This window comes from Sinocyclocheilus rhinocerous, unplaced genomic scaffold, assembly GCF_001515625.1.
Source record: "Sinocyclocheilus rhinocerous isolate Xijiao unplaced genomic scaffold, SAMN03320098_v1.1 scaffold294, whole genome shotgun sequence".
Classification (NCBI taxonomy): Eukaryota; Metazoa; Chordata; class Actinopteri; order Cypriniformes; family Cyprinidae; genus Sinocyclocheilus; species Sinocyclocheilus rhinocerous.
Window position 1 is genome coordinate 84,682 of NW_015644007.1, and position 11,321 is coordinate 96,002.

The following is an 11,321-nucleotide window of genomic DNA, read 5'->3' on the forward strand; positions in this document are numbered from 1 at the left end:
TCTGCAGATGTTACAGTTCTACCAGTCTGTCCTGTCTGCAGAAAGCATTTCCTTCATCATTATTTTAGTCTCTGTTAGTATTACTCCAAAACACTGCATGGCATGGACTGCTTTAGTGTTTTAAAATTACAGCAGAGAAGCGGCATTTTGTCCATATCACTTTAAATACTAAAGCCTTCTGTTGAGAGCCTATTGAAAAAGAAAGGAAAATCTTAAAAGAATAGTATGTGTGGCTCTGCAGTGCAGACTTCATGGTTGTTGGTTGCACTGTGGGAATCTCATGTCCTCTTCATATGCTAAACAAGTCATTGTTAAGCACAAGGCTGCTCTTTAAACCTCTCACATGATGACTTAGGCCAGTGTTTCCCAACCGGGGTGCCGTCTGTCGAGAGCAGGTCTTATGAATAATAATAAAAAAGCAACATGACAAACAGATGGTATATGGTACCAGTGAGAGGTAGGCATTCTAGATAATAATAATAATAAAAAAGCAACACTTATAATTTATAAGTATAAATAGAGATACAACCTTGTGTCCAACAGATGGCAGCATTTCATCCAGATCACAGAAACATTTTCACTACTCCAGCCTTTGACTTGAATTTGTGTATATTTCCAAATAAAACCCACATTAATGCACGTATGAGACATTTTAAGGCTGTGAAGTGATGTGCTTTGTTTTTTTCATTTTAACTTTTTCAATATCTTTATGTTCCTGATAGACAACATCTTCAGCTCAGTTACTTTAGGCCTATTAATGTTCTTAGCAGATGTTTTCATATAATTGGCTTACAATGCAATCACATTTCGTGCATGTCTTCTGCTTTTTGTGCTCCAGTTAATGTTTTTGTTCTGTTGTTAAGGACAAAACTCAGCTCCTCATAAGATCACAGAAACATTTTCACTACTCCAGCCTTCGACTTGAATTTGTGTATACTTTCCAAATAAAACCCACATTAATGCATGTATGAGACATTTTAACGTAGTAGAATACTACGTTTAAAATGAACAAAAACACTATGGTTTATGAACTCGACTGAAACTTTATATGATTTAAAAATGTTTTTCTTTTAAATATCGAGTAAATGAAATAACAGATTCTTTCACTGTTTCTTTCATTCAGAAAAATTACCGACTTAAAATGAACTTTTAAGATGTAGGCTATTGTGTAAAATGTTATGACGCTGTCCTCTTCAATGTGATGAAATACAAAAGACGCAAACAAGAAGCTTACTGTTTTATGACACTGGGGGGTGAGGATTAAAATGGGACTTTTTCAATTAATAATTTTCAAATTTTCTTTATTCAGTTTTTTAATGTTTAATCTGATACCTATCTCTACCCAGATGTTGAAGAAAATCGTTTAAAAAATCGTTAAAAAAAAAACTTAAACAAATTTAAAATGACCAGACATGTCATATCTCATTTGCAACGGCGGAGTTTAAAGCTTTTTAATCAACGTTAGTTAGAGACTTTTTTTGCACGCCCCTGTGTGCTGATGAAATTTTTGCCGGTGTTACGAGATTTTCGGTTTCCGAGATTTTCGGTTTCAGTGGGCGGAGCATACATTAATATTCATGAGTTTCCAGGACATGCGCGTCGAACCAGGTGGAACTGAGAATTTCAGTTCACGCTCCTTGTATCTCAGCAGGTTTAATGGTATATTTTAAAAAAGGTAAATATTTTACAGCGTTGCACAAACCTATGCCTAAACTACATTTGTTCATCATTTTGTAACCGTTAAATTAAAGTGTAATGTTTTCATTAGTTTGCACGTTTTGTGCAGTCGTCACTGACTGAATGATTGCAGTTTGTGCAACACTGTAAATATATTTACCTTTTTTAAAATATATATATATATATATATATTATATATATCCCATTAAACTGCTGAGATACAAGGAGCGTGAACTGAAATTCTCAGTTCCACCTGGTTCCACGCGCATGTCCGGGAAACTCATGAATATTAATGTATGCCCCGCCCACTGAAACAGAAAATCTCGGAAACCGAAAATCTCGTAACACCGGCTGTGACAATGGGGAAAGTCTCCGCCCCTCACACACACCCACCGGCTGCGGTAACTCATACAGCGCTGGGTATTGTAGTTTTATTCTAAGCGCAGCGAATGGTGAAGGTGGATCAAACAGCAGCATGAGAACTACAACCCCCATGACGAAACATGAGCGCGCTGAATGAGAGCATAAAGATAGCCGGGTGGATGATAGTAGGCGGTGATGAGATGATTCTCTAGTGAACGTGGTACAGTTAAGCAATTAATAATGCGGACCGGCCTCGTATAGAAGAAACGTTTTCTGAAGTGATTGCGCTTTTTATTGTTAATTTTATCCTTTGCTTTAACTGGCGGTTAGAAGAACAGTATCTTTACAGTAGCGTCTCTTCACGCGCATCCTCGTTCCTTGTTCTCCAGACAGACTCGACTTCCTCACTGAGCAGAAATGTATCGCTTGCAGTCGCTGGCAGCTCGATCACTGATCGCCGGAGCTCTCGATCACTGTACCCCCTTAACACAGACTTCTCTTACTGGGGTGCGACACAAATCTCAAGGTCCGTCCGTGGAGAAGTGCGGCCAGATGCGCTTCATCACCGCCGAGGCTAAAGCGTCTGCTGGGCGCCTCGACGGGAAGATGCGGGAGAAGACCCTGACTATGGACACACTGAACCCGCAGGTGAAGGCTGTGGAGTACGCCGTGAGAGGACCCATCGTCATCAAAGCCGGAGAGATCGAGAGATACTTGGAGGAGGTGAGAAATGCTTCAATGCAGCATCCCAGAGCTACATGTTCGTAAATGTTTATCTTTAGACACTCCAATGAAACAAACACGTCTTTTCATAATACAATTGTTATTTCTGTTCACAGTTGTAACTAGTGCTAGAATACAGTCAACATTGCTCAGGTAGACACAATAGAAAGTTGCAAACAATAAAGTTAAACATTTTTTATTTTCATTTTTTAAATTTAAATTAGAGTCATAGTCTCAGTATGGGAATTTGTGTTTCTCTTTGGCCACACATCTGACTACTGACATGTTTAGTGATGATTTATATGAGGCAGAGTAATCTTAAAAATGCGTTCACCAAATATGGTTGTTGAATTAATAGTTTTTTAGCATGCTTCCATTTCTGGTGTTTTGACACTTAACATAATCGTTCAGAGGGTTAGGATGGAAACCGCTCTGGCCATTTACACCAGTTATGTTGAAATATTGACATGACATCAAAGCACTTTCATATATAGTTGACAACACTATGTTAAATAGAGCAACAACTTCAAGTGGGGTTTGTTTACAAATGCTGCTGGTGGAATTAAATACATGAAAGCTTTTTTAATTAAAAATTGTAAAGAAATTTTAGGATAAAAAATAAATACGTGAATAACTAAAATAGGAAATATTCAAACTTGCTGTAACATTAATTCTACACTAGTTACTGAATAGATGTGAGGACATCCCCTTAGGGATATACTGCTTTTCATGCCAAATGTGTTTGGTGGTTGGAAGTAATGTGCAAAACGATCCACTCGTATGCCTTATAGTGGCACATCTTTATTATTTTGCCTTCCTTTCTTGTGTCCATGAGGGTTGCTTTGAATAAAGCAGTGCTCAGTCCACTTTCTGACCTACTTGCAGTGCCATTATCAAAGCAATGTGACAAAGTTGCTGATTCCTGTGATGCTGACCATTCAGCAGTAATGTTATCTAACTCTCTTTACCATGACGTAGAAGTATGTTTGAGCTTGCATGCTCAGCAATGACAGATGAGCACTTGGGAAGGGAGCTTTTTTTATAGCCCCTGAACAGGTGCCTTCTCGACCTCTGACAAGGGCATGATCCCCCCAGACCCTGATGGTCTCCTCATCTCATAACGTGACCTTGATTAACTGCTGAACTTTGTGTTGCCATGCCCTTAGCCTGTGACTAGATGGTACAGAATGTTTGAGGACAGCAATGACGTAAAATCAATTTTGCTGTCATCGAAAGTGACAGGAAAGTTCTGATTTATGACTGTAGTAGGTCATGAAACATAGCCTGATTTAAAGAACAAAATGTTCTACAACTTAATTTCACAACCTTAGTTTTATACGAATGTGGCTGTGTAGATGCACCTAGTTTTCGTGACCAAACCTAATTGTGCATATTCAGACAAACACCTGCTTTCACTGCAGTACTGGTAGACATAATCTTTTCCCTACAGAACGACAGAGGACAGGTCTATTTGATGTGTACTTTGCAACATGGATTCTGGGCAAGACTTGTGGCATTGTAAAGGGGTTGTTAACATAATAGACACCTCTCTTATTTTCTTAGGGTGGTACGAAACCCTTCTCTGAAGTCATCAAAGCCAACATCGGTGATGCACATGCCATGGGACAACAGCCAATCACCTTCCTCAGACAGGTAACCAAAAATGCACAAATTATTCTTGTCTCATAGTCAACCTTTTAATAAATTTAATATTTTTATTTAAAAGTTATTTTGGTATTAAAATCAGCATAAAAATGTCAAAACTCAATCTTCCAGTGAAACAACAAACTTCTCTTATGTGACATATGCTGGACTTCTCCAATCATTTAGTCCACTTAAACACTCCACCCTCAAGCTCACATGCATCCACCACCACTTTTTAAATGTAATGCCCACATCTCAAAATCCAATCAACAGCAATTGCGTAGAACCAAACCCCAACTCACATTTTTTCTTTTTCAATAATATATTTAACTTAGATGATCATAATACAAAAGAAAAGATCTGTCGTTACTTCAGTATTATCACAACATTAAATGAAGCACATTATTTCCTATTTTTACAGCATGCATATTTGGTTCCCCAGAACTGTTCACTCACTGTGCCACAACACAATGTCTTTTTATTATATATGCAATGCTCCTGAAACTACACAACAGATTTTCCAGCTCATTTAGACTGTAAAAACAACATAGAACCTACAAACAAAATCAGTGACCTTTTTAGCATGAACACGTTTATTCAGGTTAATGAGGAGTCCAGTTTGTGCTCACTGTAGAAGGCATGAAAGAAAAGCCGCTTTTGTTGACCACTCACAGTTTTGGAACACACTGCAAATTCCCTTGCAAAGTCTCTTATGATTGGCCTAGTTTTAGTCAAAGTTGATCCAGCCTTTCATTATGAGCTGAACAAAAGCTTTTGTGATGGCCTGAGACTCTGCAGCTTGTGAAATACGTTTTCTTGAGAGCCAACAGAAGACAGCTTTGCATGATAGTCATAGTTTCTGGTCAGTGTGATCATATGATTCTTGAGCTCATGTCATCATTAAGGAAAAGAGAGTCAAAGAAAGCTGCCTTTGACCTGTACGGGTTATTATGGCGTGGAAACTTTGGGAGGGACTGGACTCCACCAGCCATCTGGTCCAGACTGTTATATTTAGGAATAAAGTTCCAGCTCAAATTGCTGATTCCCCCCTTCAGTGTGCAAATGAATAATCATTTTGCTTAGAAGTTACAACACAATGCATATAGAAATCAATTGCAGTTTGTTTTGAGTAATTATAAAATTGATTGCAAATGGAATTTTAGCATTTAGATTTTAGTGGAAATAAATAGGCAGTAGACGTGCATAGAGACCAATGATCTATATTTGCTCTTAAATCTTTCAAATTGCACTCACTGACTGCAGACAAATAAGAGTGTGTTTTATCTGTGTGTGTTCATTTGTGCAGGTGGTGGCTCTCTGTACATTCCCTGAGCTGATGGACAGCCCCAGTTTCCCAGAGGATGCGAAATGGAGAGCACGGCGTATCCTGCAGGGCTGCGGAGGACACAGTCTCGGTGTGTGCCTTTGTTTCTCTGAGGATGTGTGGTTGAAACCGCTTAAGGCCATGATATAATAAGTTTACAGTGTAGCGATTGGAAAGCATCCATGATCCCCTGTTATTGCAGATCATGCAGTTCTCAGGAAGCTGGGAAACAATAGACCTGTATCGTAACTCTGTTCCATTCAGTGTTTTGCTGCAGTAAGTGCTTTATGAGTGCTAACGCGTGTGTTTCTGTCACAGGGTCATATAGTGCAAGCCCTGGCGTGGAGTGCATCCGCAAAGACATCGCTGCGTACATAGAGCAAAGAGATGAAGGAGTGCCTTCAGACTGGGAAAACATTTACCTCACCACTGGGGCTAGTGATGGCATTATGGTAAGTCATTGGATGTTTACAATCAAAAAGACTTGACAGCTTACTTGGCCTACATTACCAACAAAACCAAACTTTGTTTTTAAGACAATTCTGCGGCTACTGGTGTCTGGGAAAGATTCTTCTCGGACCGGTGTAATGATCCCCATCCCTCAATACCCGCTTTACTCTGCTGCAATCTCCGAGATGGATGCGGTACAGGTCAACTACTACTTAGATGAGGACAACTGCTGGGCCCTGGACATCAATGAACTTCACAGAGCCCATCAGGCTGCCAAACAGCACTGTCAGCCAAGAGTCATTTGCATCATTAACCCTGGCAACCCTACTGGTTGGTATATTGTAAAGCTATTCTCGTGTGCTAGGAAACATAATGCCCTTGTGTTTGTTTGGATCCTGTAGCAGGTGTCCTGGAAAGAAGAGCGTGTCTCTTTTAATACCTCATGTTCTTTTTCCAGTCATGATCCCACGTGAGTGGGGACCGATGCTGATGAGATCTAAAATTACTTTCATATGGTTTGTAGGCAATATTCCAAGTCTTCTGCAGCTGATAGCTTTGTGTTGACAAACAAATTTGATCAATTTACTGAAAATTGCATATGGAATGTAAAATATATTAGAATATAGAATATTAAATTCAAATTAGTCGGATACGTTTTGTGGTCTGCCCAAACTCGTGCTATCCTGTCTCTGGAGTGATGTGTGTTGTGATGGTTCATGGGATGCTGATTAAATCTAGATTGCAGAATGAGTCATCAAAATTGTAAATATATATATATATATATATATATATATATATATATATTATATGTGTGTCCATGCATCGGTTTGAAAATTACTGTATTAAAATAAGGCATGTCAAGATATGTTGTGCTAGGTTTGATCATGTTGATGTATTTTTGAGTGGTGAATTATCCCTTTAAATTCTGTCATCTCTCTTCCATCATCCCTGTTTGCTCTTTACAGGTCAGGTCCAGAGTAAAAAATGCATTGAAGAAGTCTTGCACTTTGCATATGAAGAGAATCTCTTTGTTATGTCAGATGAGGTAATCACAATTTCTGCTCTTTTGCATTTACACTTTGGATAAGAAACTAGTTGAGCTGGAAGTGATTTATCTTTAAACATACACTACCATTCAAATGTTTAGGGCCAGTATTCTTTATTTAGCAAGGATGCATTAAATTGACCAAAGTGACAGTAAAGACATTTTGTGTTACAACAAGTTTCTATTTCAAATGCATGCTATTTTTAAACTTTCTATTCACCAAGGAATCCTAAAGAAAGTATCATGGTTTCCACAAAAATGTTAAGCAACAATAATAATAGCAAGAAATGTTTCTTAAGTGTATTAGAATATTTTTTTTAATTTAAGATAGCTAAAATTCAGTTTTGACATCATAGGAATAAATGACATTTTAGATTTACATTTATGCGTTTTGCAGACAGTTTTATCCAAAGTGATTTATATTGGTAGGTCTATGCTTTATCAGTTCATGCATTCCCTGGCAATCAAACCCATACATTTTGAGCTACAGGAATGCTTCTCATTTTAAAATAGAAAATGGTCATTTTAAATTGTAATAACATTAAACAGTTTTAGTGTTTTTATTGTATTTTTCAAATACATGCAGCCTTGATGAGCATAAGACTTCTTTCAAGAACATTAAAAAAACTGTATTGACTAGTAAGTTTTGAACCATAGTTAAGTGTGAAACTGTTCAGAAGAATGTGTGCATCAGTTGCTTAAATCCTGTTCTAATTTAGCACATGGTGACCATTATGCACTAAATTATGATTTGTACTGTTGCTGGCAGGTGTATCAGGACAATGTGTACGCTCCTGACTGTCAGTTCCACTCCTTCAAGAAGGTGCTATATGAGATGGGTCCCGAGTACTTCAGCAGTGTGGAGCTCGTCTCCTTCCATTCCACTTCCAAAGGCTACACGGGAGAGTGAGTATCCCTATTCTTGAACCTCTGCAGGGGTCAGCATGTGCCTTAACTTGAGATGGCCTCCTTAAGATCAGCTTTCACTGACCCTTCACACACTTTCACATGACAACCACACTATCCTCAAACATTTAGACATCGTCTGGCTTTGTAATTTGCCATTTGAAATAGATGGGATGTAGAAATATCCACCTTCAGTGTCAAGCTGGCATTTGTAAGGACATCTCTGAAGTGGCAGTCCAGTGAGCGTTGTTGTGTTTATATTTGTTAAAACCCCATTCCTCTAACTGTGTTTGGTTGTTCAAAAGTCCAAATGACTCCTCTGATACTTTGTGGAAAGTGGCCTGACTGGAATTGAGCGTTTCTCTGACAAAACCTCAAATATTTATGTTTTGGCTACTCAACGTGGCAACCTTGTCCTACAGTTCTGAGAACTCATGCGATATGTCCATGTCCTTCCACAGGTGTGGCTTCAGGGGAGGATATATGGAGGTGATCAACATGGATCCTGAGGTCAAGGCCCAGCTGGTCAAGCTTTTATCAGTTCGCCTGTGTCCCCCCTTGGCTGGCCAGGCTGCAATGGATGTGATTGTCAACCCTCCTCAACCAGAAGAGCACACGTTCAAACAGTTCCACCAGGTTAGTCGTTTAGTATCTGGTGGAGTAAAGCACATTGTGTACTGGCACTGACGGTGACTTCATTGTTATGTGGTTTCTAGTATATAAACCTCTAAATGTTACGCATCAGTAACCTGTTATTCCATAAACAGCCCTGAAGAGTTTTAATGTTTGGGTTTGACTAGGCGTGATTGTGTTTGTTTGATCTCTTTCAGGAGAAATCATCAGTGCTGGGTGCTTTAGCAGAAAAAGCCAAACTAACTGAGCAGATCCTGAATGCAGTTCCAGGAATCAAGTGTAATCCTGTCCAGGGGGCCATGTACGCCTTCCCTCGAATCTTTATCCCTCCTAAGGCAGTGGAGGAAGCCAAGGCAAGTGCTCCTACTATTTGCTTTTGGTATTGTTATCCTAGCTGTCCGCTAGTTTCCAGGGCACTCTAGATTGTGAGTAAAAGGGTGTAACCAGTAGTACTAGTTCAGTTTGTCCAGTACTCTTACTTGAATGACTAAATCCAACTGTATAATTGTTACGCTGTTTAAGAATTATATAAATGTTAGCTACACTCCTATTCTGTTTATAAACTCGATAAGAATTGAGTGAATAATTGCTTGCAGAATGGTAATTTGCTACAGTTAGTAACTTTTGTTTCCACTTGAGAAGCCGCTCTTCTACTGGAATGAAGCTTCTCTGTGTTCTGTAACTCAGACAAAGTTGAATGACATCAGGAGAAAGTCAGAAATGCAAAGTCTGAGCTGTCACTGAGGATGTGTCTGTAATTGGGCAGGCTCTAGGAATGCAGCCTGACATGCTTTACTGCCTGAGGTTGCTGGAGGAGACAGGAATCTGCGTTGTTCCCGGGAGTGGCTTTGGGCAGAAAGATAGAACGTATCATTTCAGGTAAACTTTATGATCAAACAAATTCACATTTTATTTGCTATCAGGTGATATCCCCCTCCCCCATGACTTCCTGGAAGAACATGATTTGAAATCTGCCATATTTGGTCTTGAGCGCTTTTTTTTTGGTTTATTTATTTGTTTATGGCCTGAGCTGAAAAAAGCATGTGAATAATCTTTGTTGAACGTGCACATGCTTGTCACATTTTGTGGTGGTTTTAAACCAGATAAATGAAATGGCTCAGAAAACGGAGAATTATTCCCCTTACTATTCAAAATATTGTGTGATATCATTGTTTTCAGTGTCCAGTGTTTTTTTTACTTTATATGCCAGTAACTCGTTTATCTGTTAGCACTTTTTTTAAAAGTTTGGTCTGTTTGTCTTTGTTTCAGAATGACAATCCTGCCATCCATAGAAAAGCTGAATGTACTTCTTGGCAAAGTGCGAGATTTCCACATCAGGTTTCTGAAAGAGTACTCCGGTCTGGAGTGAGATGAAATCTGACCTGATTTGCAAAACATACGCTGGCGAGTCCAGCGCTACTTAACACACTAACTACTCATTTAAACTGTAAAGGTAGTGTTAAGTATTTTTTTTAATTCTAATTTTAGACAATGATTTAATGAAAATGGCTTCTGGATGAGTTTTACGGAAATATTAGCGATTTAGTCAGATATATAACACTACTCTTGAATATTTCAGTTATTTTTCACGGTTCATTCGAGAAAATTGGACACGTTGTCATTTTTCTTATGTTATATTTGTCTTTAAATCATCATATCTGCAGTAGGGTGCATGGTAAATAGACACCCTCTATCATGAGACATGAGATTCAGTTACAAACGCTATGTATTAACAACTCTCCAAACCAGGAACTAAATTGTGAAGATTGATGCGTCACTCACTTGAAAATAACTCACTTGAAACTCCTTTGTAGCACCTTATATGAACTATTCAAAACCATTTTGGCTGATGCAAATATATATATATATATATATAAATATTTTTCACTTTGGTGGCTGTGACGAACACTTGTTATGGTTCTGGTTTACAAGGAGGAACTCTTTTAATGTTTATCTTGTCCTCATCCTCCGTTGCACTCATTGCCATGCAATGTACAGAAACATTTTATCTTTCAAAATGACAAGCTTAGTCACAAGTTAAGCTTCTGTGGAAGATTGTGGCTAAAGCGATGATTTATGTGTTCTCTGCTTCTGTATGTTTCCAAGGCCAGTTGATGATGTGGAATGAAGGAAGCATGCGTGGAGAAAGTGCTGGCTTGTAAATGTTTACTGATGTATTTTATGTCCTCTGGTTTTATGCTGCAAGTTATTTTGAACTATTAAACAATGCTTTTTGAATCAGTTCTGGGGCTTGTACCATGAAGCTAGCTGAACAAACTCTGGGTTACAGGATTGGTTTCAAGTTCAGAAAACCAAACCAGTCCAATCAGGCTTTATTGATACCATGATGCTGATTATCAACTTCCTCTGTCAGCTCAGACCTTCGTCCTGAATTCATGCATAACTGTGTAAACATGTGCACATGAAATTGTGACCTCAGAAGCAAACAGCCAGTTGCACGCTGTGAAACTGAGATTCACTTTAAGCAGGAATCCGTGTGATTCACTTCTCTCTTCTGCCTAAGATTGGGAGAAAATTATGAATAAAATATTAAAG

At 38.6% G+C, this 11,321-nt stretch overlaps 1 protein-coding gene across 1 annotated transcript; it reads left to right on the plus strand.

Moving 5' to 3' along the window:
- The first annotated feature begins 2,196 nt into the window (after positions 1-2,196).
- On the plus strand, positions 2,197-11,321 carry LOC107757776 (alanine aminotransferase 2-like). The gene is made up of 11 exons (XM_016575352.1): positions 2,197-2,763; positions 4,327-4,416; positions 5,714-5,822; positions 6,050-6,183; positions 6,268-6,511; positions 7,147-7,226; positions 7,996-8,132; positions 8,594-8,768; positions 8,963-9,118; positions 9,532-9,644; positions 10,035-11,321. Exons 1-11 carry the CDS (start codon positions 2,458-2,460, stop codon positions 10,132-10,134), a joined length of 1,644 nt encoding a protein of 547 aa, XP_016430838.1. The 5' UTR covers positions 2,197-2,457; the 3' UTR covers positions 10,135-11,321.